The 26811-nt window shown below is 37.0% G+C and overlaps 1 protein-coding gene across 2 annotated transcripts in view; it reads right to left on the bottom strand.

Moving 5' to 3' along the window:
• Nucleotides 1–50: 50 nt before the first annotated feature.
• The window catches only part of RASSF9 (Ras association (RalGDS/AF-6) domain family (N-terminal) member 9), a 27979-nt gene continuing 1218 nt past the window's right edge, over nucleotides 51–26811 (bottom strand). For both annotated transcript variants that reach the window (XM_014964317.1, XM_014964318.1), the window contains exon 2: nucleotides 51–3048. In XM_014964317.1, coding sequence (XP_014819803.1) covers nucleotides 1773–3048 — 1276 coding nt within the window. In that variant the 3' untranslated portion in view covers nucleotides 51–1772. The remainder of the gene's footprint in view (nucleotides 3049–26811) is intronic.

The raw sequence follows: 26811 nt of genomic DNA, 5'->3' as shown, positions 1-26811 counted from the left end.
CCACAAAAATTGCCTTTTAGAAAAGGCGCACTTTTTTTTTTTTTTTTTTTTTTTTTTTTTTTTTTTTTTTTTTTTTTTTTTTTAACTTCTTTCTGCATCAAATATGTGCTTATCAGCAGTCATAGCACTTTGGTCATTCTAGAAAACAGATAGTTGACAGACACTTAAGAAAAATACAAAAAAGCAAAGCAGTGTATTTGAAAGTATTTTACATTTATACCTTCTAGGTACTGTCTGTTCATTGTTCTTGTAGGCTTTTAATTCCAGGATGTGTTTGAATTTTGCTGGAGCTGAACTTTGTTTAGAAACACTGTAACAATTTCTCCATACAATTCATTTAATCAAAAGCATTAAACAGATTGCTCCTCAAAATATAAACATGGCAACTCAGAAATTACTCATGTTCTTCCTGTTAGTAAAGTGTCTAGCTCAGAGTGAGAAATCTTGTTTGGTAACTGAGGAGAACACGCCAGTTCTAAACCCTCACTTTGGATTCACAGCAACACGCTGGAGAAGGATTTGAGATCAACTGTTACATCCTAAGTTAAATCATTCGACTTAACTACATAGTTGTAAAATTCTCATGTTTTGCATTCCTTCTTGGTTTTGTTTTTTTTTTTTTTCCCCAGGGCCCAATATTTAATTAGCTGTACAAAATGAATCAACATTAGCTGTATCCCAAAGTCCTCACCGAGGAAGTAGGATTTACAGGTCCATATTTGTGCTTCAAAACAGCATGAGACAGGATTCGACACCTACCTGCTATTTAAAAATGGTAACTATCTGGCTATTAGGAATCAGTGTCTAGCCAAAGCCAAAAATGCCTGGTTCTTGCCTGTCCTTTCTGTTATGCTTTATTTGGTAGTCATGATCTGAGGAGGCCTAAGACACTGGATCTGACTGGCGAGATAGGCAGGAGAAAGCCTTGCTGAAAATGCCCCCGGGGTTAGGTGTGAGCTTGCGATTTGAGTGTCTCACACAGGCAGGATGTAGGCAGTTCTGACATGCCCGCTGGCAGAAACTATGTAGACTTAAGCATCTTTGGGGCAACTACAGGGTAACAGCAGATAAGTGGTGGTTTTAAGGATCTTAGAGGCAGTTAAATGCTGCTGGAAGAGAATGGAAATTAAAGACCTATGTGTGTAAGGTTGATTTTTAAAGTGAGACTTAGGTGTTTTTGAAAAGATCATCCTGATAACTGAAAACTAAATTTAAATATACAGCATAAATGCAATTGCATTTTTTTGTCCTATAATATCATAAAAACTATTTTTTAGCAGATTACATACTCAATTACATATTCCTTTACAGCAGCTTCATGGCAGGGAAACTTCAGCAGAATAAGGCTAACGTAACAGAGCAGAAAATCAAGCTCTCTGTCTACTTTGGTCTAATCTCTAATTCACATTCCTAAAAAACTACAGAGTTGAAGGAATGGACCCAAAGATTAGGGGATATCAAATATCCAGACATTTGGTCCAAGCCAGTCACGATTCTTGTTTCACTGACTATCAGTATTACAGGGTCTAAACAGCCTGACCTGATTTAGCAAAGCCAACAACCTTGCACCTATTAGTAGTTAACCCATGAGATTGACCATGCATTTAAGCACAAGTATATTATTAAGCACATAAATAGACATGATGATTTTGTTGAAGCGGTGCCACAGTTTTAACACCTTGAAGAGCTGAACTCTCAAGACAACAAGGTTTACTAATTCTTATAAATATCCTCCAAAATATGACTTTTCACAAATGCAAGACTGTTTTCAACTATGTTGACAACAGTACCGTGTCGCCCGAAGTTATTTCAGAGTCCTGACTGTGTGTAGAGCTGATTCCAGTGTCAGAGTCTGTATCATTTATGTCCAGATTAGTCACTCTATGAACAAAGTCAGGCACAGCAATGCTGTCACCAGTGATGCCACTGCTCTTGGATGGCTCTTCATGTGATGGAAGCCTAGTTTCAATGTTGTCTTTAACATGTAGTAAATTAAATTCTTCTGTAAGAAGTTCATATTCTTTTTCCTTCTTTTGAAGCAATGAGTCTCTGTATGTAAGTTCTTTCTGAATGCAGCTCAGGTACGAGTTGATTCTCAGACCATCTTTCATACTTTTTTCCAGCTCATATTTTACACTTTCCAAATTTGAGTTTTCCAGTTCAGCATCAGCAGCTCCTTCTGTGTGAACATCGTCCCCATATTTTCCTGCGCATATACCATGTACTTCTCTTTCAATTTCAGTACACAGTTTCTCTATTAATTGTTTATGATGTTTCAGTCTCTCTTCAACCTGTAAAATTCCCTCACTTTTGCTCAAATAGTCATGCATCTCTTTTTGATCATCTGGCCTACTCCCTTGCTGCTCAGCCTCACCTGGATTGATCATTAAATAGGAGTCCTGCACATAATTTTCTCCATCATTGGCCACACGATCTAGATGGAATTTTGCCTCACATTTTTCAATTTCCATATCTAGTTCCTTCATTCTAAGAACTTGTTGATGAATAGTATGATCTTGAGAAATGATCAAATGAATCAGTGTCTCCATATTATCTCTCTCTTGCTGAACACTGTCCTGTTTAAGCTTGGCCAGTTTCCGGAAAGTCTTCCTGACAATTTTCTTTTGTTTGTCTATTGGCAACATCTTCATGTAATTTGCTGGACTGAGTTCCCACTGTTTTTCTACATTTTGTACTACCTTAGCTTCAGCTGTCTTCCACAATGGAAATGAGAGGAAAGCATCCGACTTTACCAACACAAAGTGCAAATTAGACTGCTCTTCTCCCCAGTCCTTCCAAAGTCTCAGAATCTTTGTCAAGGGAGGAAGTACTCGCTCTGAGCCTCTCCATTTTTCTACAATGCAATAATCACTAGGTTTTCCAAAAAGGACCTTTTTGTCTCCAGATGTTGCCTGATGTTCCTCAAGCAGGGCTTGAACCACTTCTGCGCAGGTTGTGCGCTTTGTCAGACCACATACAATCTTTTCTTCCTGGCAAACCCAAACCACAATCTCTCTTTCATTTGAAGCCATGTCCTTGTTGGGAGACCTGCAAAACAACAGACCAAATACAAATTACATATCAATGGCACAGAATGTATGAATAATAACTATAATTCTGATATGACTACCACATTGAAAAATTCTCATATTATTGTACAAGGCAATATACTTGTTTAAACTACATGAAGAAATACCTTTGGATTAAGTAACAGAAAAACACATCCATTTCAGCTACTGCTTTACTATTATTACTAGACCAGATGAATGTGAATCTCACACAAAGTATCTTTTCTCAAATTTAGTTTTTGTACACATAGTAAGTGTGTATTAACAATAAGTGATAAAGTTTGGCAATCTGCATTACATTTCCAGACTGTCCTAGGATAACATAACTTTCAGATCTGCATATCTGTTCTCATCACCCAGACATTGTGCAAACTTTTGTAAGCTCTTAATAAAACTGAAGCTTCTGAAGGGAAGAATCATGCCTTCAAACACTGTGCAAGCACTAAACATAGATGGACTGAGAAAGATGACTGAACACAGCTAAGTTAAAAGAACTTGATGATAGGATAAATCTATAGCTCTTTTTCCGCACCTGCACCTATACAAACATAAACACCATTGTTTTCCACCGTGATTTTCCACTAACAAGTCTCAAGAAATGTTTTGCTTTTCCTGAAGTACAAACAGCCTGCAAGTCATGAGAGAATACCAGCTGTGAGAGAATACATATTTAGTCCCTATAACATACATATTTTATAACCTTTGCAATGATACAGAAATGCCAGAAAATGTAAAAAGTTTAAAATTTGTTTTTATTTATTTATGAATTCCAATGAATGTGGTATTAAGCTGGCATGAGTAGCTGGTACCTTCTTATATATTGAGATACCTAAGTTCAGGTGTCTACGATCTCATTATGGCTACTGTAACTGTCTAATCAATACAAACAGTAGAGCCCAGACAGTGATTCAGCTAACCAAAAGTAGAAGTTCACTTTACAGTGAACTCTTCTTCCCCATCTGAGTAGACCTGGACTGCCATGGGCAGAGTGGCCTTGTGGAACCTGTCCAGATTATTCCTCTGCTCTAGCCTCCACATATATAATTTGCTGCTTGACAAGACCTGGTGATTTGGCCTCTTGTCTAAAACGATAAACCAATAAATTTGCTGAGGAAAAATGCATGTTTTTGGATTTTCTAGTATCACTTCGAGTTTCTTTAAGTGAATGAGCTTTAACCCAGTCTGACAGAGAAAGCTGGAAAATTAAAATGACAATTCAGACAGTATTCTAAGGGCTCAATACCATGTTTGGTTCTATCTGGAACTGCTTATTCACAGCACTTTTCTAGTCTTTTGAGATGTAGTAGGAAAGGAGTTTTACTTGGCTTAATTAGGATTACACTGTACGATTATTAAAGTAATCCAACTTGTTTCTTTTCCTTATTTACCATGCAACACGAGAGACAAACTGTAATCCAATAAATTGAACTATGATTGACTCAGCTCTAGGTGCCACTCTGACCAGGAGGCAATAATCCTTAAAAGACAGGAGACTGCAAATGAATACTAATAAAACCTACAAGAGTGAGTTTATTAGTATCATCACACAGGATAGCTCAGTCCAACTACATTGCTCCAGGTCTTGGAACATTCCTCTGTAAAATCTGTGTTTTGGTAGATTACTCTGAGTGATGACATCATTTTCCCACTTCAATAGCTCCCTCTTACACACTAGCATTTTACAGTAATTATTTTTAAAACTGATGTTTAAAAGACTACTTCTCAAAATAGGAAAGCATATGTCACAGACATACAAAATGGCAAAATGGTACAAACCCCCAGAAATATTCAAGTTTAAACAGAGGGGAGGGAATGAATGGTGGTATCAGATTAAATGTCATTACTGTTAGGTATGTCATGTGCTAAAAAATTAGTACCTGGATTTTTAGGTTTACAGCATACAGGATGCTATTGAAATATTTTTGTCTGTTGACAGATTGGTAGTTAAATGAAACTTACATAAACAGACAATTGCAACATAAGTCAGCTGCGACTGTCAAATAACTCAGTATTTGTTTTACACTACAGCTATAAAAAGAAAAAAATATAAACTACAGTTATGCAAAATGAATTATCAAAAATACGATGTCTCAAACCATGGTCACTACTGATCTCTAAATAACTGACCTAGGAATAAAAGCATATTACCAGTCATTGAATCTCAATTTATAGAAGTACTGAGAAAAAAAAAAAAAAAGCATAAAAATATAAGAAATACCAGATTGGGACTCTGAGCCAGTAAATTCATTGTGTCTTTCCTGAGTGTTACCTCAGTCTTTTAGCATTCTTCTAAGAGTCTCATGCAATTTCTTTGTACATTAAAACTCCTCCTGTTTTTTTCTCATTCTTGTTTTTGGTTGATTGCCATACTTTCTCCTAGTCACTATTTTCAGTGCATACCAGATTCCATGAGTTAAGCAGAAGCTTACTCATTCTTTTCTTCTTGGCTCCTTTAACACTTTCCTGTGAAGACCGTTTCTCTCTGTGATATTAGTAAATCTTCAGATAAATTTGAAACCCCCTAGATACTCCATAGTATTAGTGTACTGATAAATATGTTTGCTATACCCATTTTTTACATGGACTTCCCACAGTCTTCAGCAGGAGTTAAACAAGCTTCTGATGGAAATACATTATTTATTGTAAAGCAATCTCTACAGGATCTCTGCAAGCAGCATGGGTATAAAATAACATTTTAAAATTACTGTTTTCAATCAATTTTTAGCTGTTTATCACCCCCTGTTATTTCTTCTGTTACATTGCACCTGTTTACCCAGACTTTACTTTGAGATTTTTTGGGAAGGATTCTTCTTTACTTTGTCTATAGCATATTTAACATACTGAGGTCCATAACTAGTAGTAGAACTGCATGAATGGATAATGTATGCACATGCAAGTACAAAAAGAACTCCAGTAGCTTACACATGAAAATATAAAAATGTATATGTATGTATAGTGTATGTAACATACACCTTGTAATTATATTGTCACCTTTTACAGAAAAGAAGAGAATTTAAAAAAAGGGATTCTGAACATCACTGTAATACTTGGATCAAAACACAACTGTAAAGTCAAAATTCTTTCATTATTTTTTTCCATGTGTTTGTTACAACATATATTATCTTCATTTTTATTCACTAGCTTCACTAAATTTTTGATCTTTCTTTTTAATCGAAAAGAATTAGCAAGTCATTTATAGTCTCACAGTGCTGTGGAATTCTAATATCTTCTAAAAAGTTAAAAGTGTTCTTTAGTATCTGACACTAAAAAATGGTAAACTGGTGTGGCCTACTATGGATCTTTTAAGTAAAATTTAGAGAATAACTCTTTAATCATAGTTAATTCAGGTAGTGCCAAACAAAAATGAAGGTTCAGGGTGTCAGTCACAGCATAACAGTTATTAAAGACTTGCTTTCAGGATGCAAGAAGATGCTAATACTTGGAAATACCTGTCTTTAAGCTGTGCTTTCCTCATGGAAAGGGGGGAGCAGATTCTGCACATACGAAGTGAAAATCATCTCACTTAGGCATCTGGAAGTCAGGATTACAATATAAATTTACCATCAAAGCTGCTCCTTGTCATGGGAGGAGAGTGGACCTTCAAGGAGAAAGTCACCACAACCTTAATCATCTATGATCATTGGGACAAATGAAGCTATTTCTCTCTTTCATTACTTACAAAGACCTATATGGTCACCTTCAACTAAATAGCTCATTTTCAGGTAGCTAAATACAGGTGAGAGAATCCAGTTAGGTTCTGGTTTATTGTCTGAAAGAAGTGGAAGAAGAATTGTTCAGACAGAAGTAGATTTAATAAAGATAACTGAACTCAGGACCTTGTATTACAATTTCATAGCTTATTTAGATGCTTACTACTCCACTGTTCAATTTATTACTGTCATTTATAAGGAAATCCATTAAGTCATTTCAATAGTATGGAAGATATAATGCAGTTTGTAACTCCTTGTCTTGAATAAATGCCGTTCATTGACAGTGATTCTTTTTTTTCCCTATGATGTAATATTAAAAATAACAATAATTAGCAACAAGATCTGCTTTTACATGGTCATTTGAATGAAGAGGCAAGCTTCTTATATTTACTGATTTGTTGTCCTTGACATCCAGCAGTTTTGTAAAGAAAGCAAAAGAACTGTCATTTTTAATAACCTATAAATTAATGAGTCTGCAGTAGCTAAGATGTTGTTCCAGTTTGAACGTCTGGCCTTCTTGAAAAACAGTTTCAGTAGCAGCTTCTTTAAACTAGCTAGGCAACTTCTTCATTTTTTTCAAAAGTTTATTGCTGTTGCTGTAAGCAGGCTTTAAAGCATTCAGTCCTGGCTTGAATTCTGTTTCTTTGATTTCAATCGCTGAAATGTTCTGTCTATCCATCTGTGATATTAAAGCCTTGATGATAACAAGAACATGCAGGTCTATCTTTTTTTGCAAAGTCACTTCTTGCTCGGGAATAGATAAGAATTCAAACTTAAGTATTGTCAAAAGTGTATTTCCAATCTTTTTCGCTTGTTTGTTGTCATTACTAGTTTCTTGCCTTCTACTCTTTGCTTCTCTTCATAATGACCCAAAAAACCCATTCTAATCATGTTATAGACCTCACACAAAGTCTTGATTGTGTCAGCACAGGCTGATTGTTGCGTGTCAGATATACACTTCATTAATTTATTATTCAGGCCTAGGGGAAGAAAAGTAATACATTCCAGCAACGTATAGACAAAACAAAAACATGCACGTATGTTGCACAGTCAAAATATGAGATAGCTGGAAGCGACACTTTTGATATTCACTAACTCTAAGAGATGTCTGGCACAAAAACATACATATGAAACAATTCTTTGCCTTCCTGAAAATTTTAACATTCTTCCTAATTATGCAACATATTGTTTTACAACCAATCATGCCAATCAAATAAAGGGTTCCCCCCATAATTTTTAGAATTTCACCTACACATCTAAAAGATATTCATTTTTCCTTACTAATTTCAGCAAACATTCTGTTGGGAATAGATCACTTACGTATCATATTATTAGCAGATAAATATACTGTTTCTGACATATCATTAACATTAAAAGAATATTTTGACTTCGTTGAGAAAAAAACACAGATAAAACTCTCCTCTCCCTTCACTGTAACAAATTCTTTTTAGACTTACACAGGAAAATAAAATGGAATTCCTTTCTCAGCATTCCCAGATTTCTTGACGTACTGTCCCCAAAGAACTAATCAAATTGAGTAACACAGAAATACCTGGATAATGGCTAGAAAATTTCAAAGCCAAGATATTTTTGTGAACCCCTTGCTCACGCTATTGTTTAATATTTTACAAATTTTAAGTCAGTCTGACCAATTGAACCAATTTTAAGTCAACACGATCGTGAAAGTTTTTGTATTAGGAAAGGAATTTAAAACTTGAGAATACATTCATGATCAAAAATTTTATTAATTGTGTCCTCCCAGTCATTGAAATAATTTATACAGAATAAAAAAATCTGCAGGTGAAAAAAAATGGCACACAAAGAAATATATTAATCCTTTGCTTGAAAATGTATACAACAATAATTTATAAATTTGACATCAAAGAGTATGCTGGAAACCGATTTGTGTGAAATAGCTGAGTCATTTTTTGCACCAATTTATTACAGAAATCATGTTTTAAAATCTTATTTTTCAGAGGTGGAAGAGCTTTTACTTATTATGTATGAATTAAATGACTGTTAATCAGATGTCATAAAGTTGTATCTGTTAGCTTATAGGTTGGAATATTCTTGTACTTAGTGTAATAATGTCACCCTTCTTCCTTTTATCGTTGTATCTGCAAGTGGCACATAATCTGTAATTAATTAATTTTAAGAGAAGGATTTGTTTCTAGTATTATGATAGCAGATGATCTAAGTAAGTTAGTATATTTTAGTGTAGAAAATGAATAAAAACTTTCAGTTTTGAGATCTTTTCTTCTCTTCATCTATCTTTTTTTTAATGTTCTACTTGCATAAATACATTTAAGCACAGCGAAGACCCAGAAGGCCACATGACACAAGTGTCATTTGCAATGGAAAAAAAGCAACAGAACAATAATTTACAAACAGCCTCCTATTGACATCATAAACCCCCTTAATAGCACATATTAACGCACAATTTAATCTGCAGCAAATCAGATGATAATTGTGGTTTATGATTGACTGGCTGGTGTGATGGGGTCCTCATCTTACCAGAGATCTGAGGTGGGTATGCTGCTGTCTTGACCTCCCCAGAGTAAGGCTTCTAAACTTCTAAGAAACAAAGCCCTACATTATGTCAAGAAACCACCCTGAAGAATTCACTTCTGCAATGGAGAAACCAAAAAGTGGCTAAGAGACACAACGGGGGGAAAAAAGGCTTTAAGAGACAACCCTCCTGCTGCCTACTGCAGGAGAGTAGCAGTGCAGCACTACCCTGTGTGCCTCATCTGTGCCTCATCTGCTGCCTACCACACTGCACAGTGGGGAACAGCCTCCCAGCGCAGCATGCTCAGTTGCTGAGCTGTTTGCTCTCTTTTGAAAATGGCGTGACACAATGGCATAAAACATCTTGGGAAAACAAGAGACATTTGCCACAAAAGCATTTAATAATCCACTGTTTTCAAGGGATGGTCTTTAAGCATGCTGCTGGAGCACACAAGTCTGCCCACTTGTATTTTGGCAAGTATGTATTTGTGCTATGGTCTTCTCTTTCTTCTGCACCCAAAAATGTTTCCTTCATGTGCAAGTGCCCCAGAGAACACACACCTTATTTAAGTATTTGCTAATAACCTTGTTATCTCTGTGTCTCAGATCTGAGCTTTAATGACCTATCAAAGAAATTTGATGGCTTTTCATTATATTTACTTGCTGGAAATAAGGAGAGGCAAATATTACAGGGACACCTACTTGATACAAAAAACCTGCATTTGTAGTGTAGGACACACGCTCCATGTCATTTGAGACTTTCTGATACAAGTGATATTTTACATGTGAGGGTATATAAGGGCTAATTAGTTTACCAGTCACCACACTCATTTAGAAATGATAATATAATATTGCTTTTCTTATTTATTTTTCCAAATCTCAGCACGTTACCGTATATATATAAAAGCATATATGAGACAGTGGAAGATTGTTCTGAAAGAAACAATCAAAACATATTTAGTATCTGTAGGATTTTTATCTGTGAAATTTGCAAAAATGTAAAGCACTGGTGCTATGTGTTGCAGCCTTTGCTTGGAATAAACTCTAATTTAATTTGATCCAAATGGATTTTTGACAGTGATTTTAAACATTAAAGCTATAAAGAATACACAGCCCATATGAAAGCTGAGGTCAGAACTATTTCAACCTTTCAGGCACAAATGGATCATATTAAAAGTTCACACTAAGTTTATTCAGGCTCTCCACATTTAATCCACCTTTTTTCTCAACTTTCTGTCACCTTCTGTAAAGTTCTTCAGAGAGCATTAAAGGCCAAATCTTATACTTGGTATGCCTCCTGCCTAAGTAGATTACATGCTTCTGAGTTTCCTAAGGTCAGCAATGAGGAAGTATCTGCTCTCTCACCCAATGAAGCTGGTATTACTCCAAAGCCTTAAGGATTCAAGACAGCCTATTAACTGACTGCATTCCCATTCCCCTTCACTATCCCTAAAACCCAATATTAATGGAGGCACAGTTAATGTCCATATCATGTAGGAGATAGAAATTCCATACATGATATGTCAGAAACTTGGTCCTTTTCCCTCCTGCATTGCATGAAAAGCAGGGCAATGTCTAGCTAAAAAGTATCATGGCAAGGCAGGGCTGGTACTTTAACTATAGTAATAAGAATTAATCCCGATATCGCAGGAAGACTTGTAAATAATACCACAGAACTTGTGACAACAAAATAATTCTTTCAAAAGAAATAACTTCAATTTCTCTCTACCATCTGTTTCTGTATCCATTTAATGTTGCTCCGTGATAAAGCTTCCTCCTTCACAGAAATAGGCATTTATTAAAAATAATAGAAAATTAGACGTCTTGATATTCATGTGGCATTTTTCAAACATACACAAATACACAGTAGTTTGGATGTTCTAATTGAAATATTTCAGATATTTGAAACAAGAATATAATTCGAACAAAGGCTATTTTAACTAGCTACACACAACACATTTCTCCTAGTATAAGTTTATGTTCATTTTGTAATTCCTTTTTAAATGCATACATTTTTAACTCAGCAAGATTCCCATACTGTGAGGAAGCCTTTATGAAACATTTTAATTAGCAACAGCTGTTGAAAATTATGTTCTATATCAATTATCATTTGTGCACTTAAAACTATAACTAGTTCTTTAATCCTTTCTGCAGAGGAATGCCATCACCTCAGTTAGCTACTGTACAAAATTGCGTAAATTATAATTCAGCAATGACGGTGAAAATTTCTGTTCATGCAATCATTTTACAGTATATTAGTGCTCTATGACAAATTTCGGTTAAATAATTTTTAATTGGAATGGGATAGTACTATTCTGTCATAGAATAAATAACGTGAAAGGTGTGAAGGTTTTAAAAAGAAAGTTCTGTAAGATAATTATTTTATTGCAAATAGGTCATTCACACCAGAATACTTGCTGTCTTGAAAAGTCAGACTTCTGTAAAAATCACATGGGAAGTCATGGACTTCATTCTAATAACTGTACTTCTTGGACATAGGTGCCTGAATAGGTACAAATATCTAAGAAAAATAAAAAGGGAAAAAAAAACAACTGATACTACTTAAAAGAGATATAAAAGAATAAAAGCAGCCAATAGGAAGAACCAATAAGAACTGACAGTAATAATTCTATCGTCTGAGAAGTAGATGGATAGCAGAGTTCATACATCACAGAAAAAGAAGTCAAGAAATTGTACTAACTCAGAATGTTGCACTAATAGAAAAAAAATGAAATAAAAGACAACCTAAGAGGAATTGCACACCTTGCTCACTAGATAGAATGACAATTAGGGTGGATTATCCTGAACACCCTCCTGCCCCCCCATCGAAAAATGACATAACCCTTTGTCATTGCTCCAGTGGCCAATACTGTTTTGCAAAATCTCATTTGCAAAGCTCAAGTGCAGATCTTCAGCAGAGGTGACCAAAAGGCTACTAATTCCTCCCCTTCACTTACTAGCTGTGCCCTATACCATGTTTACACTCCCAATCACTTAACCTACAGGCAAGTGCAAAGGCTGCAGTCTCCATTCAGATGAGGACTGCATCTGCCCCTGCCCTTTTCCCTTTTCCCCTGTCTTACCTCTGAAATTATTCGTCTTCCCCTAAGGGTATACATTCTCTATAAATTACATCTATGCTTTAAATCTGCCTTCCTGTCAAACAAATCATCGTTTCACCATTGTATATTCAAAGTCATAAGGTTGGTAAGTGGGTATTAGTCAAAAAAATGTTTGGAATTGCAGTGAGCAACATCAGCAAGTGTGCTGTGCAAACAGAATGCCATGACAGGTAACACATTCTTCATATCAGGTCTGTATTTGTGGTGGCCTGATACAGTGGAGGTTTGAGTAGAGAGGAGAGCTAGCTGTCCACCAAAATATTTTCCAAGATGAGCAACAATAACATTAACAATTTGCTTTACTGGCAAAACATGCTTTGATGTGTATATTGCAACTGAGGAAGCAGCTGTGATACAGGAATGGAAGGTCCAGGAAAAACTCCAGAGCCAAACCAAACATGGACATATTCAGTAGTAATAATTCTTCAGACCATGACAGAGGGAATGGGAAGATAGGCATTTTCAAATTCCTCAGAGTTAATAATATGCAAGGTTAGGAATAGCAATATAACAAATGCTACATCTTGATTTTGGGCAGTAGATAGTTTGCACTAGTTGACAAATGAAAGTGCCACCGACATTTTTTCTCTACCACAAGAATTTTTCTACATTGCAAAAATACAACTCTCAATATTGTTCCTGTGTCTATTTAAGTGCTTACACATATTTAAGCACTGGTTAAACTACACAAGGTTTATGGTGGTCCTATTAATAAAGTACAAAATGTTTTGGAAATTCCACCACCTTCAATAATACAGAGGAAGCAGAATCATTTATAACGCATTTAGAACATAGGATTCTAAATGACAGTCAGAGCTGCTGTTACAGTTAACAGAAATTTGGTTTAACTAACTTCTCCCATTATAATTTTTATAACTACCTTTTAGAAATACCCTGGCTGTTTATGAGCTTTTGAGATCAAAGAATCAAGGGGAATTCCAAGGGTTGAAAGCACGATTTTTGTTGTTGTTCTATGAAATTCAGTTCAGCTTTTGTTGAAAGGCAAACGTATACTATTTCCCTCCCCTGGGTTTGTTGACATCTTGCCCAGTGCAGAAATAAACACAAAGCATTCTGAGGCTGGGTCTGGACTGCCAAAACATTAACAAAGCACACAATACGGAGACCAGTGATAATAAGGTAAGTTCAATAAAGGAACAAGATGAAGACAAGGAAATACGATTTCATGCCACCTTTGCAGTACTCCCTGGGCTAAAGGAGGCTTGGGATGGGTACCTTCTTATACCCAGTGGTGTAAGTTTACCCTTATACACAGTGCATGGCTCAGTTCAGTGTACCTCCACTCTACTGCTGGCGGCATCACGTGAGGCAGATGCTAACCTCATTCACAATGAAAGGAAAGAAAGTCCAGATGGATTTGGTTTCATTTCACCAATTTCCCAAGCCCCAAGGCTCAGCAAAGTATCTCTTTTCCTTACAGTCTTTTCCTAATAGCTACCCACTGGAACTACTTCTGCAACTGCTCTAGCAGCAGCCTGTGGTGAATTTCAGAGTTTGGACACTGTAATTTGTGATTCTGAAAAAGAACATCGTAGGAATCAGTACATATGTCTTCTGGTTAAACACTCCCCAACACTCCCCAGACCCATCCCCAAAATATAGATTATTTACATGATTACTACCTTAGGAAAGTGATTATCTTAAATACTATTTTTACTGCTAAATTAGTCTTACAGGTTAAAAACTGTATGACTTAAGTTTTCATTAAGTAATTTAGGCAATCTGATGTTTATTTGAATTCCCATCTCCTTGCTTGCGCCAGATCTGCTAGCTATCCCTGAAAAAAATAATTAAAAAATAAAAAAGGAAAATAAAGGAAAAAAGAAAAAGAAAATAAGGGAAAACAAAGAAAAAGGGGTAAAATTAAATAAAAGGTAAAAAAAAAAAATAAGGAAAACCCACTTTTTTTCTTTTTTCATCGTGCTCCCTGAGTTGGGTTCTATGGTGTCAGGTGAGAATAGTACCAGTACAAAGCAAATAGGAGAGCGCAGTCAGGAATTTGGAAAAGGGGCTTAGGCCTGCCCTTTGTACAACAGCAAGCCTTTACATCTGTTTTGCTATCTCATCAAACATCATCCTTTCTTTTTGACATCAAATGATCTTTCAAAATACCTTTATTTGTATATCATTGAACCTAGTTTGAGTGAGGAGTAAGAAAGGCAGGATGGGCTTTAATATTTTTCTGTATTTATTCCAATAAAAGTTGCAGGGATTGAACCACCCCACTTTGAATTTACACTATATGATCTTCCCCTTTTCATTTGCTTCCATTAAATTATATTGAAGATGTCACCTCAAAAAGGGTTGTGTCAAGATCTCATTTATAATCGATTATTTTTTCTCTTTTTTTTCCCAGATTTTTCCCTCAAACTTTCTGGAAGACAATTCAGTGACAAATGTGTTCCATTACTTAGAATATTTGAAGAGGTGAAAGGAAAAAAAAAGATGAGATGATGAAGTAGACTCTTACATAAATCTTCACCCAAAAGAGCTAAATTGAGTACTAGATACATAATTATGCTAACAAGAAGAGTGGATATAAATGTTATAAAAAGAAACATGAAGCATTTTAGTGTCCATTGACAATCTAAGAGATTTGTGCAGCTTATGCTTTCAAGTAATTTTCTAAAATTGCTTATCAATGAGTGCTTCAATATGTAGTTAGTCAGGCACAGGCTGATAGGGTCTCTGATATATCACCACATACTCTCTGAAGAAGCTACTGAAGAAATGAAATAAATTATTAACCTTACCAACTGTGCTCTGCCCTAGCTACGGATATGCTAAAGAGGGCACAGGAGCTTGCAAAACTAGTTCTAGCCAGCTGAGCAATAGAGATAGGGAAGGCAAAAAAGGGAGGGAATGCTGTCTGGAAGCAAGGTTAATGCTGAATCACAATGATCAAGAGTAATGGGAAATTCACTGGATTAATGTAAAAAAGAAAGTTTAGACAAGAGAGGGATACTGTGAATAGTGTCCAGTAGCACACACACAGAACTTTTAGCTGTGAGAAGATGAATAAGCTGACTGCAGAGGAAAGACATTCCATGAATCAGATTAAAAGCCACGTGGATCCTAAAATACTTGAATGATCATGACTTAAACCCAAAACCTGTTCTAGAGAAGAGATAATGAGTACATATAATGAATTTCCAGCTGGGGCCACCTGAAGGGGCTCATAGCCATGTCAGTTTTCCATCACAACCCTTCCACTGGAGCTGAGCTGCTTGTCTGACTGATCTCCAAACCATATGAGTCATGATGAATTACACCATAAAGATAAAGGCCTTGTTAAACTATATAAGATAAACCAACTTGAACATGATTTAACAGTTTTAGGAAGAAATCATTCAAAAATTGATAAAACTGAAAAGATGGTGACCCCTGGCAAAGGATTTGTGTCGAACACTGAGAGCAGGTGTGGGCCAAAAACCTGCAGTGAGCCAGTTGAAGCCGAATGAGGCCAGGTGTCTGTGGCCAAAGACCAAGGCAAGCCCAAGAAATAATGGGGCTAGTTTTGCGAGACGCATCTACAGCAGGATAGTGATTATCAAAGAAGGTTGTGACATCAAGTCTTTCTTGTGACACCAGAAAGACACTGCAAACTACTTGCTGTCTTTAGTTCACAGAAAGTCAGACTGAGTCAACATTCAAATTAATCCAATGTTTCTTTATTTCATGTATCCAAATGTCTTTGCAGGTGGGGATCCTTTAAACACATAAGCAATTCAGATGACTTCATAGCTCAGGGAGGATAAAAAGATGGCTTATTTCTAACAAGGCACATCATAAACTGAATGGATGCCACAGCGACAGCTGAATGAAGGCATACTTCCTTCTGCCATGTGAACAACTCTGTAATGTTTGGAGAAATGCACATATTTAGCATTCTTCCATGACACGTTCACATTCTGTTTGTTGTTTCTGACTTCTAAAGAACCTTTGCAGATACTCAGTTTTGTAATATTAGATGCATATGTATGCAATCTACGGAAGTGGCTATTTCTGCACATATTGTTCATATATACTATAATTTGGGGTTTATAATACATGTTATTGTACACTAGATGTAGATAACATGGAATAGATCTATAATAAGATATGTGACAATATATCTTATGTGCTACACATATGCATTACTTGATCACATAACAATCAAACTGTCATATATGCATTTATATACCGAACATATGCCTAACATGCACAAACGTTTTAGCAGAAAGAAATATGCTTAACTTGCAGTCAAGCACTCAAAATTTTCCATTTTACTTAGTTCAATGAAAATGAAATTGATTCAGCATATCCATAGCAAGGTGCATTCTCTCCCTTACACTGCACCCCTGCCTCGCTTGAATGCATACAAGAAACAATACCCAGTTTTGCCAGAGCCACGGAAAGTACTGAGGCATTGCAGAGCCTGTGTTACAACTTTCAGGTGTCCTCCCCGCTGCCAAAATTTGTAATTCCCTCTTGGACAAGCAAACTTCCACAAAAAGTGCCATGAAAGAGTTCAACTCTCAGTAATGTGATTTGTTGACACTGGCAAGTTCTGCAGGAACTGACCTAAAGTAGTCAGAAACATGAACAAAAGGACAGGACTTAGGTAATATTAGACTACATTCCGATGTTCACTGCATAAAAACTACAATATTAGAACAGCAACTAAAATCCTGATCATGTTCTCCCACTGAAGCCTTCAACACGAATCCTTGTCTTTCTTTGGGTTACTGTAACTTATATAATCCACCACAAAACGGAACAACTTCACCAGGAAATACTGAGAAAATTTCAGTTTAAAAAACCAACAGGACTCTCCTGACAAATACATGGTGAGGATGCCAGGGTGGGCATCTCACTGTGGTGTTTCTGTCCACCAGGGCACCTGGCTGCACTTTGTATGTTGTTGCACATGCTCTGAACAAGGCTATTGGATGGGACCTCATGGTCAAAAAGCTGAAAGACTGCCTTTTCTTTTAACTTTGGTACAGTGTGAGGGAGGCACTAACTGCAGGGTTTTCAGGACTGGTGTAAGACACAATGAGAGTATAGGTGGCTGGGGAGTGCTGCCAGTCAAAATGTTACTACCTCAGGATTTAATCATAATTTTGTGAACGTCAGAAGTTTTTCAAGGTTCTCTTAGGTACCAAAGTCTCCTTCACAAATCTAGCTCTTATTACTTATGTTTGGTCAGTATGTGTTCATTTTACCTCTTCTTTCCTATGTACAGTACCATCCTTTATAGGAGACATATTTTTTAATTTAATATTTTACTATATACCTTTTATCACCAGATATTCAATTGCTTCACACGCTGTCACATTGCTGAATTTTTCTCCACATGCTCTTGTAGGGAGAGAATTCCCTTTTACAAACCAAAGCGCAAAAAGATTAAGGTCAAAGCCATCTACTCGTTTAAGTTCATTCACACTTTGGCTAACTGAGTTGGTATCTATAGACATGTCCAAAGCAGGACATCCATAACTTCCTTAGCTTAGCCCTTGTGGAAAACAGATTACTGGACACTGAATTAGCAAATGAGGAACATGCAGTGAGTAACCACTTTTGTAAACTGCGGTTTACATGACTTGCCCAACATCATGTAGGAATTTTGTAGCAGGGGCAGGAAAACATCCATACTGTTAGGATGGTTCTCCCTTAATCATACATTACCCACCTGTAATTCACCTCTCGATTCACTATTGCCTTTTTAATTTATAAAATGAATGGTACAAAAGATGGTTTATTAGGTGCTCTACAAAGCCTGGGCATGCTCCATGAAGACCTTCCCTTTGAAAGTGACTAGGGTGGAGCTCATGTCATCTACCTTAAGCTATTTAAGATGTAGATGTGTAGTCAAAGATAATTTTCTGACCTTCCTCTGTAATCCATGGCATAAGATAGGCACCTCCAAAAGGGTGACTAATCCCATACTGAAAGCCTGTCTAAGGCTGAATGAATTGCCCTCTGGAGGTGTTTAGATGTATCCATTAACTACAAAGAGTACCTAGATGACTAGATACCTAAATATTCCATGGCTTGAGTTGAGTAAGATGAAGCTTGACTTTTGTGTTTACTGTGTTCCTGAATCTTATGAACAGTATGAGTGTCAGTAAAAGTAAGTACTGTGACCACCTACAAGTGCAGTTCCAAATATAAATCGGATCTTTGTTTGACACCTGTAGTGGCCCTTCATGGGAAAACAAACATGATAAGTTATCTACCTAGACCTTAAAGTACCAGAAGTCTGGGAAAGTGCAGTAAAGTCAATACCAATCCTATATTTTTGTTGGAAAACTGGATTTGTACAGAGCTTTTTGGTAAAAGAGGATACTAACAACAAAGTGGCCCTGAGAGCTACAGGCAATAATCAAGTTAAACAAGCACACTTAGTGCCTTAGCAATCAGTACAGAGGAAGTCTGTCAACAGGTAATGTCCAAGTGAAACAACAGTTCAGAAAATCAATTTACCAATTATGAAGCCAACAGAAACAAGAGCAGCTGAAAATCGGCGTATGATCCCATATTTATAAATATGATTAAGCCACTCTTTGATAAGTGAGCAGAATCTGATAACTTCCTATGACAAATGAGCCATACTCTATCTCATCAAGACAGTGTCCCAACTGTTGCTCTGAAAATATTTGTAGTTTAAAAGTGTTTTCACAGTGGAAACTACACTGCAGAAATAATCCTTCTGAATCTGGAGGAGGTTGGGAAAGCAAAGTAAAGTGTTCCACATGGATGAAGGAATCTATTAACACACAGCAAATTACAGGGTCAAGACCCAAGGGCAGACTCACTTAAAAATTAGTAGTCTTCACTCAACTACATTATTTCACTGAGGTCACACATCCTTACAAGTTAAAGTAAGGTAAACATATTTATATCTGACCAAAACAAAACTTGGTCTAATAGATTATTCCATTTTTGAAACCTGATTTTGTCCCTGAACACAAGAATGTTATGCTTTTGCATATTTATTTTAAGCTTTTTTAGTTTTGTGGTAATAAATGATCGATAAAATTAGTATCTAGTACTATGCAAGAGACCCATTTGTATTTTCTATGAGAAATTCGTAACTCAGAATTCTGTATATTAATGAGAATATATAAATAATATAAATAAAGCAAATTAATCAGAGTAACAGTTTTGAGCCTCAAAATAGAAAAAAATATGTTTATATATTTCATTCACAGCAAATACTACCCTCTGTATAAATATACTTTCTTCCTACCAACATCCTGCAGCTGACTAATGAACGTGACCAAAACCAAAATAAATCCAAAATACCAACCCCAGCCCAGGAAAGCAGAGGTTTACATCACTTTCAAGATAAGAAATAAGTTGGTAGCCTGGCTGCTTCTAATGCTAAGGCTCAAAAAATGTATATCTAACAACCGTCTAAACAACAAGTGAAACAGTTTAAATTGACAGAGGCAAATATGTAATCAGGCAGACAGGAGTGAAAATGAAAAAGGAAAAAGTTGGTGAAAGAAAAACACATCTTTAAATAATGTGCATTTGAGAGGTGTGCTAAACTTGCACTGGAAAATTTTCTTTCAAGTTTAGTGTCTTTTAGTCCTCTCCACATGATGATAGCAGGACTTGGGTTTTAGAGTATCAAAAATATAATTACATGACAACTTTATTATCATTACCAGCACAAACCTTCCTTTCTGATTTGTGGGTAAGAATTTTAGCTTCCTTTCCTTATGTTCACCTCACAAAACCACCTCATATCTGTTAAGACACACACAGTACTTTTAAAATTTATTTACCTTTCTGTGATGTCACAACCCTCCTCACAAACCATTTTTAACATTATGAAAAATTTTAGACTGTTGAAAATTCCTCAGTGAATCACGTGAAATCAAACGTAAACAATCCACAGGGTACTCTGCGTGGCAGCCAGTGCTAGTGGACTGTACAAAACTTAGAAACAAGGAACTCCCATATTTTGTTCATACTTCTCCCACTAACTGGCTTTCACACTTTGTACTTCTACAGATTTTACACTGTCTAGTCATGCCCTACTTATTTTCCTGAGGCATGTAAATATTATCACCCAAATTACAGCTAAGGAAATCTAAGTATGCTTATCAGTTTTCTGAGGTCACAAACAAGTTGGTATCGTTATCGCTATTACAACACATGCACCTTAAATGCATTTCTGGATAGGTCGAGACAGGAAAAGGTGACTAGTCAGTGCCCATTTGAGGCAACTTCCAGAAAGGTGTTCAAAATTTTTCTTTTGAACAACGCTTCCCCAAAAATGTGACTTCCAAAATCACTAATTGGCTTTTATATTGATTTGTAACACATATGCATGAGAAATGATTTCGGACAAACTCTCATTTTTATTGCAAGAATTTTGCCAGTCTGTGGAAAATTTACAACCCTGGAAGGTAAATGCCATCACCAGGATTTGCATGAAAACTATACAACAGTCAGAAGTTCTAAGCAATTTTTTCTAATGGGATACCTAGGCATGGATGAGTTGATTATAAAAACAGACCAGACTCTAACTGATTTGATAGAAATTTTCACAGAGCTCTCCATGACATTTGTCTGTAATGTAGTATCTTATCTACCTGAAAATTACATTCAACTCTATTTGATTAATACCTACATTCTGTAGAGGATGGTTCTGTCCTTTGTTACACAAATAAATTTAGTAATCTATTTTCTCATCTAATTCCATTCGGTTGGTCACTCTTTCTTTCTGTTTGTCCTGAAACCATTTAATTCTTACCTATTGTGTCTTGTGTGATACTTGGAGAATTGCTAGCATGGTAACACTGCAGAAGAAGACACAATCTTGAGAGTATCATAATATATAAGAGAAACAATAGAAGTGACAATAATAGCTCAGTTACCTATACATACAACTGGGTACCAACATGCCCAGCATTCAATTCTGGTCTTCACTCAGTGTGTAGTCAAACAAAAACTTCATCTTGCATCATCCTTTCTGTCACCATTAATAAGGATTTATCTACATACTAAATATAGAAGTTAGACCAACTAATTAAGGCTTGTACATGTGTGATGTTAATGCTTGCAAATAATAATGTTTAAGATCATAATTTTAAGTTGTTATTATTCATCATATAAAAAACCAAAACAAAAATATAAGATTTTCTAGCATAAGTATATATCTTCATAGCTCAATCAAGAGGCACTACTCTCTGGTTATTGCTGTTTATTAAAGTTATTAAAATTTTTTAAAATTCCCCATCTCTGAAAACTTATACCTCTCTGCTGAAATCATTACACATTACAGCAGCGTGTTTCAGTCTTTTCTCTGCATGTAAAATGCTAATTTTTCATGTAAAACAGGAAATCAATATTGACCAGCAAGATTTTTCTTCTGTATTACTGAAAATGTGTTTCTTTGTCTGAACTGTATCTTCTCAGCCTGACTCCACATTATACCAGTGTTTCAGATTAGCTTCAACTTAAACTAAGTAATGCTCTTTTCTTAGATGGTGTAGTATTACACACATCTATTACTCATTTTATTTGCTCCTTTGGAATGAAATTGCTGTCTGCCCTCCTGGAATAGTAGATAATTAACTCTTTAGAAATAAGGTTAGTGTTTTGCTAGACAAAAAGCTCTTCCTGAAAGTGAAGTGAACAAATATGTACAAAGATTATTAGAAAATGTATGCAACCATTTTGACCCCTGAGACAAAGTTGACAAGCCAGACCAGAAAATAAATGTTAATGTATGACCTCTGGCTCAAAAAGGAACCTCTTCTTTGATAGTTCACTAATATATCTCATGCTCAAGGAAAAGTAAAAATAAGAAGATTCTGTTCCACCATTACAAAACAAGCACCATCTTTTCAATCAAAAAATTTAACACAGACAGCACCACTGGTTCTAAATAAGCTTTTACCCACCCCCTCCAACATACATACCAAATGCCTGATAGTCTTGAATCAAAAAGCACCTTTATAGCTTCATGTAGACTTTTCTCCGGGCATGCTCATCCAAGAGGAAAATTATTGGACATCTCACATGATCCCATGAGACTTACAGCGTGGGTCATACACAGTTCATTCAGATAAGCAGCTGATCTTCCAGTCCAAACCAAAATGCTGAGTATTTTCAGTTTTGCCTCACCAAAGCTTAAAATGTACAGCAGCGTACTCAACCGTAGAGCAGTTGAGATGTTCAGAGTAATACTCAAATCACTGTGCTAACTAGGTACAATGAGAAACTACTGGAGGGAGGGAGGAAGGGAGGGAACATGGTAATGCTAGGTCAGCATCAGATAGGAGAAGTCTCTAATCTAGTTCATTAACCTGCACTAGTAATATAAAACCTGAGAGAATAATTTAATGTTTCTCTCACTGGGAAGGGGCCTCTGACTGTCAGGACGGGAAGAAATCCCTCTACATCCATACAAATGAATGGATAGATATGGTCTTTCTTTCTGCTTGTGAACCGGAGATGAGCTGATTAAAGAGAGGCAGACATAAAGAGTAGGCAAAGTAGATCTTTGTCTCCTATACAGAAACACTATGCTAACTGCTGTGGCACTGAGACATTGACAGTAAAAGATGGAAAAAAACCAGGAAGGAAGAGCAAAAGCAAGAAATACATTTAAATAATAACAGATTTGTAACACGAGTGTTTCACCATCAAACAGAACTGTGGGTTCAGATGTGTTGTATGTCAACAGAGCACATAAATGGTTGTGGTAAACTTAGGACCTGTATGAATTACACTGGCAAAAAGTATTTCTTAAGCTATTTGTGCCTAACAGGACAGCCCTATAGCATCAAGGACAACTACGTGAAGCAGACAGATTCTCTGTACCCTTTACCTTTAAGACTGCTACTTCCCCTGGCTACAAACTGGCACGGAATAGTAGACTTTCAATAAGTTTGGATAAGTTGTATATGAAACACCCAAGGAAGTGGCCTCAATGAAAAAGAAATAACAATGGAGTCAGCTTTCTTAGTGTGAGATCGCTTGGCAGATAAGACAATGATGGATCCAGATATCCCTGAGGTGGTGGGTAAGGTCTTAATTATTTAAATGAACTTAAAGACCCATTCTCAGAAGTGACCAAATCTAGCACCCAGGAGCAGAGAAGTCCTAATCTTACTGAAAATCAATGGGCCATAGATTCCTGTTCTATTTAGCAACCAGGAAATCGTATACAATGTGAAACCCTGGTACATAAACACTGCAAGCACATACACTTTGTATTTGTTGCTCATATTTGGATAGGGAGCTGTTCTGTCTCTCTGCAGTACAGTGTGTTAGATCGATAGTAGAGCTTATCTGCAAAGAACTCAGTGCCCTCTCTCTTACTGTGTCTTTGGCTGAGCATTTCCTCACACCACACTTCCAAAGTGTGATGTAAGCTGAGCATTCCTCACACTTCCAAATAGCATCTTTAAGAGATGTGCATAAAAATAAATCCCCTTGAGTTTATTCATGTTACAGAGGCTTAGTCCTACAGGAAAGCGTCCGTTTTCCTTTATTGCCTTAGAGGGTACAGCTTGTCCCTGCTGAGCACATTTGGATTTGTAGGTGGGTGGGGCATGGCCTTGCTACCTTTTGGATTTATTGTTCTCTGAGGGACACAGTGACAAGCACATACGTGCTCTGGGGACTACAATTATTTCTGGTTGTCACAGGAGGTCAAACAATAGCAGAAAAACTCTACGTAACTCTAGAAAAAGATACCAAGATATCACTCATTCTCTTTCTGGCCCAGTAAAATATGTTGGGGCCACATTCTTAGCGGCTGCTCCTCTGAAATCAAATTAGGGATTACAATGAACCAGTGGTTACCCAGGCCCTGTGCTGCCTCTTTGCATGACTGAGATTTCAGTGGCCCAAGAGGGTATTATACTGACTGAAGATCTTTCAAATACTGGAACCAGTTCAGCACAGGTTTTGTCTTCCTGATGTTTAATCTCAGTTTCTTTCTCCAAAGGCTCGTGGCACCACAGCAAACATCCCCACCTCTTGATCAAATACCTCACACACAGATACAGTTAGAGTAACCTCTTTGTTTTAACACTGAGCTCTTAGAGGTAGAGACTGACATTTTATGATCTGGATATGAAGAGTCTACTGTGAAACAGGGCCCTGCTCTGGGACCTCTGGGCAATGCTGCAAGACAAGCACTAATCACAGAGGTGTGATGTTGTTATCTGAGCAAATGACTGTAACGCCTCCCTTTTCCTTCTGGCTCTTCTTCCAACTACCTTTGTTGCCTTGACTTAGCTTTATGTCCTGCTCCTGTAAACAGAGATTTTGTTCCTCATTTGCTTGTCTTATAACTCTCAGGAATTATATTTGCATGTAGCAAATGGTCATTAAAAAACTTCCAGTGAAAAAGCAAAAAATCTGAGTTTCTCAAAGTGGTGGACAAGCAGCAAACCTAACAAACAAAGCAGGAGATTAAATGTATACATGTATGTATGTCTCTTTTTGGTCCCTCTTTACAGGTAGGCAAACTAAGACAAGGTAATGAGCCTCAAGTTCCGACTCCCCAGCCACTGCTCTAAACAAAGTCAAGGATTTTAAGCTCACTTGGCTTCATTTTCATGGTTTCAAAAGAGTTCACAAAGATATAATTATAATGAAAAGAGAGTTATTACATAGCTCTTCAGTCACACTAAAAGACCCTTTTACTAACTGTATAAGCAAAGTTTAATTCTCAAAATTCATTATCAAAAGCTGATGTTAAATACACAGAAATTTAAATATTTGAATAGATAATAACACTTCATAAGAATTATGTAGTTTGCTTTGTTCTTGACACCCACCCACCCCCCATTTCAGAAGACTTTCAGCACTTTCTTAGGGCCACAAAACCTCTCTGCCATTAAAGCTATTCATTTCTTTTTTTCAGGGGGAAAGGGAGGGGGAGAGAGAGTGAAACGAGAAGAAAGTGCTAGATGTTCAAGGTAATGGTTCCTTTGGTATTTTAATTTTTATTAGCTATTTAAGGCTTGGGATTATGACTTTCTTTTCCTGAGGAATAAAATGTCACATCAGCAAACATAGTGAAATTGACGCAATTAGTATGAAGACATTTTAAATGTCCAAAAGAGAAACAGTTTCACTGTTAGAGTGGAACTATGCTTTGTGATTTAACACAGTTATGCAGGTAATTGATGGCAGTAGCAAATCTTCCTTTTTAATAGTAATACATTTACAGCTCTTTGTAAAAGCAATTTCATGTAAAAGTTCATGTCCACCTTTCCAGATCTTCTGAACATAAAATGGCCACTTGAGAAGTACATCAAAGTTTTCCTGTTTCCAGACACATTAGCAAAATACACTGTTTAATGAGTAACCTACAAAATTAATAATTTTAAACCAGTATCCCATTTTTTAAACATTGACTGTTAAAGGCTTTCTGATTTATATTCCATATCATATGCTGAGCTAATATTTTCACACAACCCAACAAATATGATCGCTCCACAATACCTTTCAGTGTATTGAATGTGAAAACTGAAAGTCAAACCTTGGAAAAAACTCAGGACATTTTTACACGACTTTTTAGGGTCCAATTATATTCCCTCTGGAAAAGATTTTCCCTTGTGTACCCACAAATACGAACTAAATTTCAGCGGAGAGCACCAGTCAAAGCACGGAAGGAATTGCAAGTGACTTTTGAGTTTCTTGCCGAGACAAAACTTCAGTCATCTGCTTCTGTTTGGTCTTAGCTAGACGGGTTCAGCCACTACAAATTCCACCGGGTCCAAGCAAAGTTACTCCACTCCAAGCAGTCTTTTTTACTCTTAAAAAAAAATCTAGTGCCAACCTAGCACTTAAAATGATTACATAACTCTTTTTCTTCTTTTTGCAGCTGGTGTGTATGTGTGCATACGTGTGCATGCCTGGCGTGTGGAAGCACGCACAAAGTGAGGGGCAAAGTCCCCATAAAGAAACTTTGCAAGACCCAACCCAGGGACCACAGCTGTCACCCTCAACATTTTTCTAGGGAAAAAATAAATAAATAAATAAATCAAAAAGCACTCAAGTTCAGCTCAAGCTAAAGGCTAGCCGAAAAAGAAGCATCCCCCCTGCCCGTGCTGGAAGACTGATGCTCTCCTACCTCCCAGGCTCACGCCAGCAGGCCAGTTAAGGGATGGGGACTGACCCTAAGGGGTTGCGGCTCTCCCGCCCAGGGGAAGGAGGGCAGAGCCGACGGCGGAGGGGCCCGGAGCGGCCGGGCCCGACACAGCCCTCCCAGGAGAAACTCGGGGATGTTTTTCCCAGAGCGAGTGGGGGGCTCCAGGTCCGTCCCCCCCCCCCCCCCCCCCCCCCCCCCCCCCCCTCTCCCCCCCCCCCCCCCCCCCCCCCCCCCCCCCCCCCACCCCTCCCCCCCCCCCCACCCGC

Source organism: Calidris pugnax, unplaced genomic scaffold, assembly GCF_001431845.1.
Source record: "Calidris pugnax isolate Ruff unplaced genomic scaffold, ASM143184v1 scaffold44, whole genome shotgun sequence".
Classification (NCBI taxonomy): Eukaryota; Metazoa; Chordata; class Aves; order Charadriiformes; family Scolopacidae; genus Calidris; species Calidris pugnax.
The sequence above is the reverse complement of the archived record's forward strand: the minus strand, read 5'-3'. Positions and strand labels throughout refer to the sequence as shown.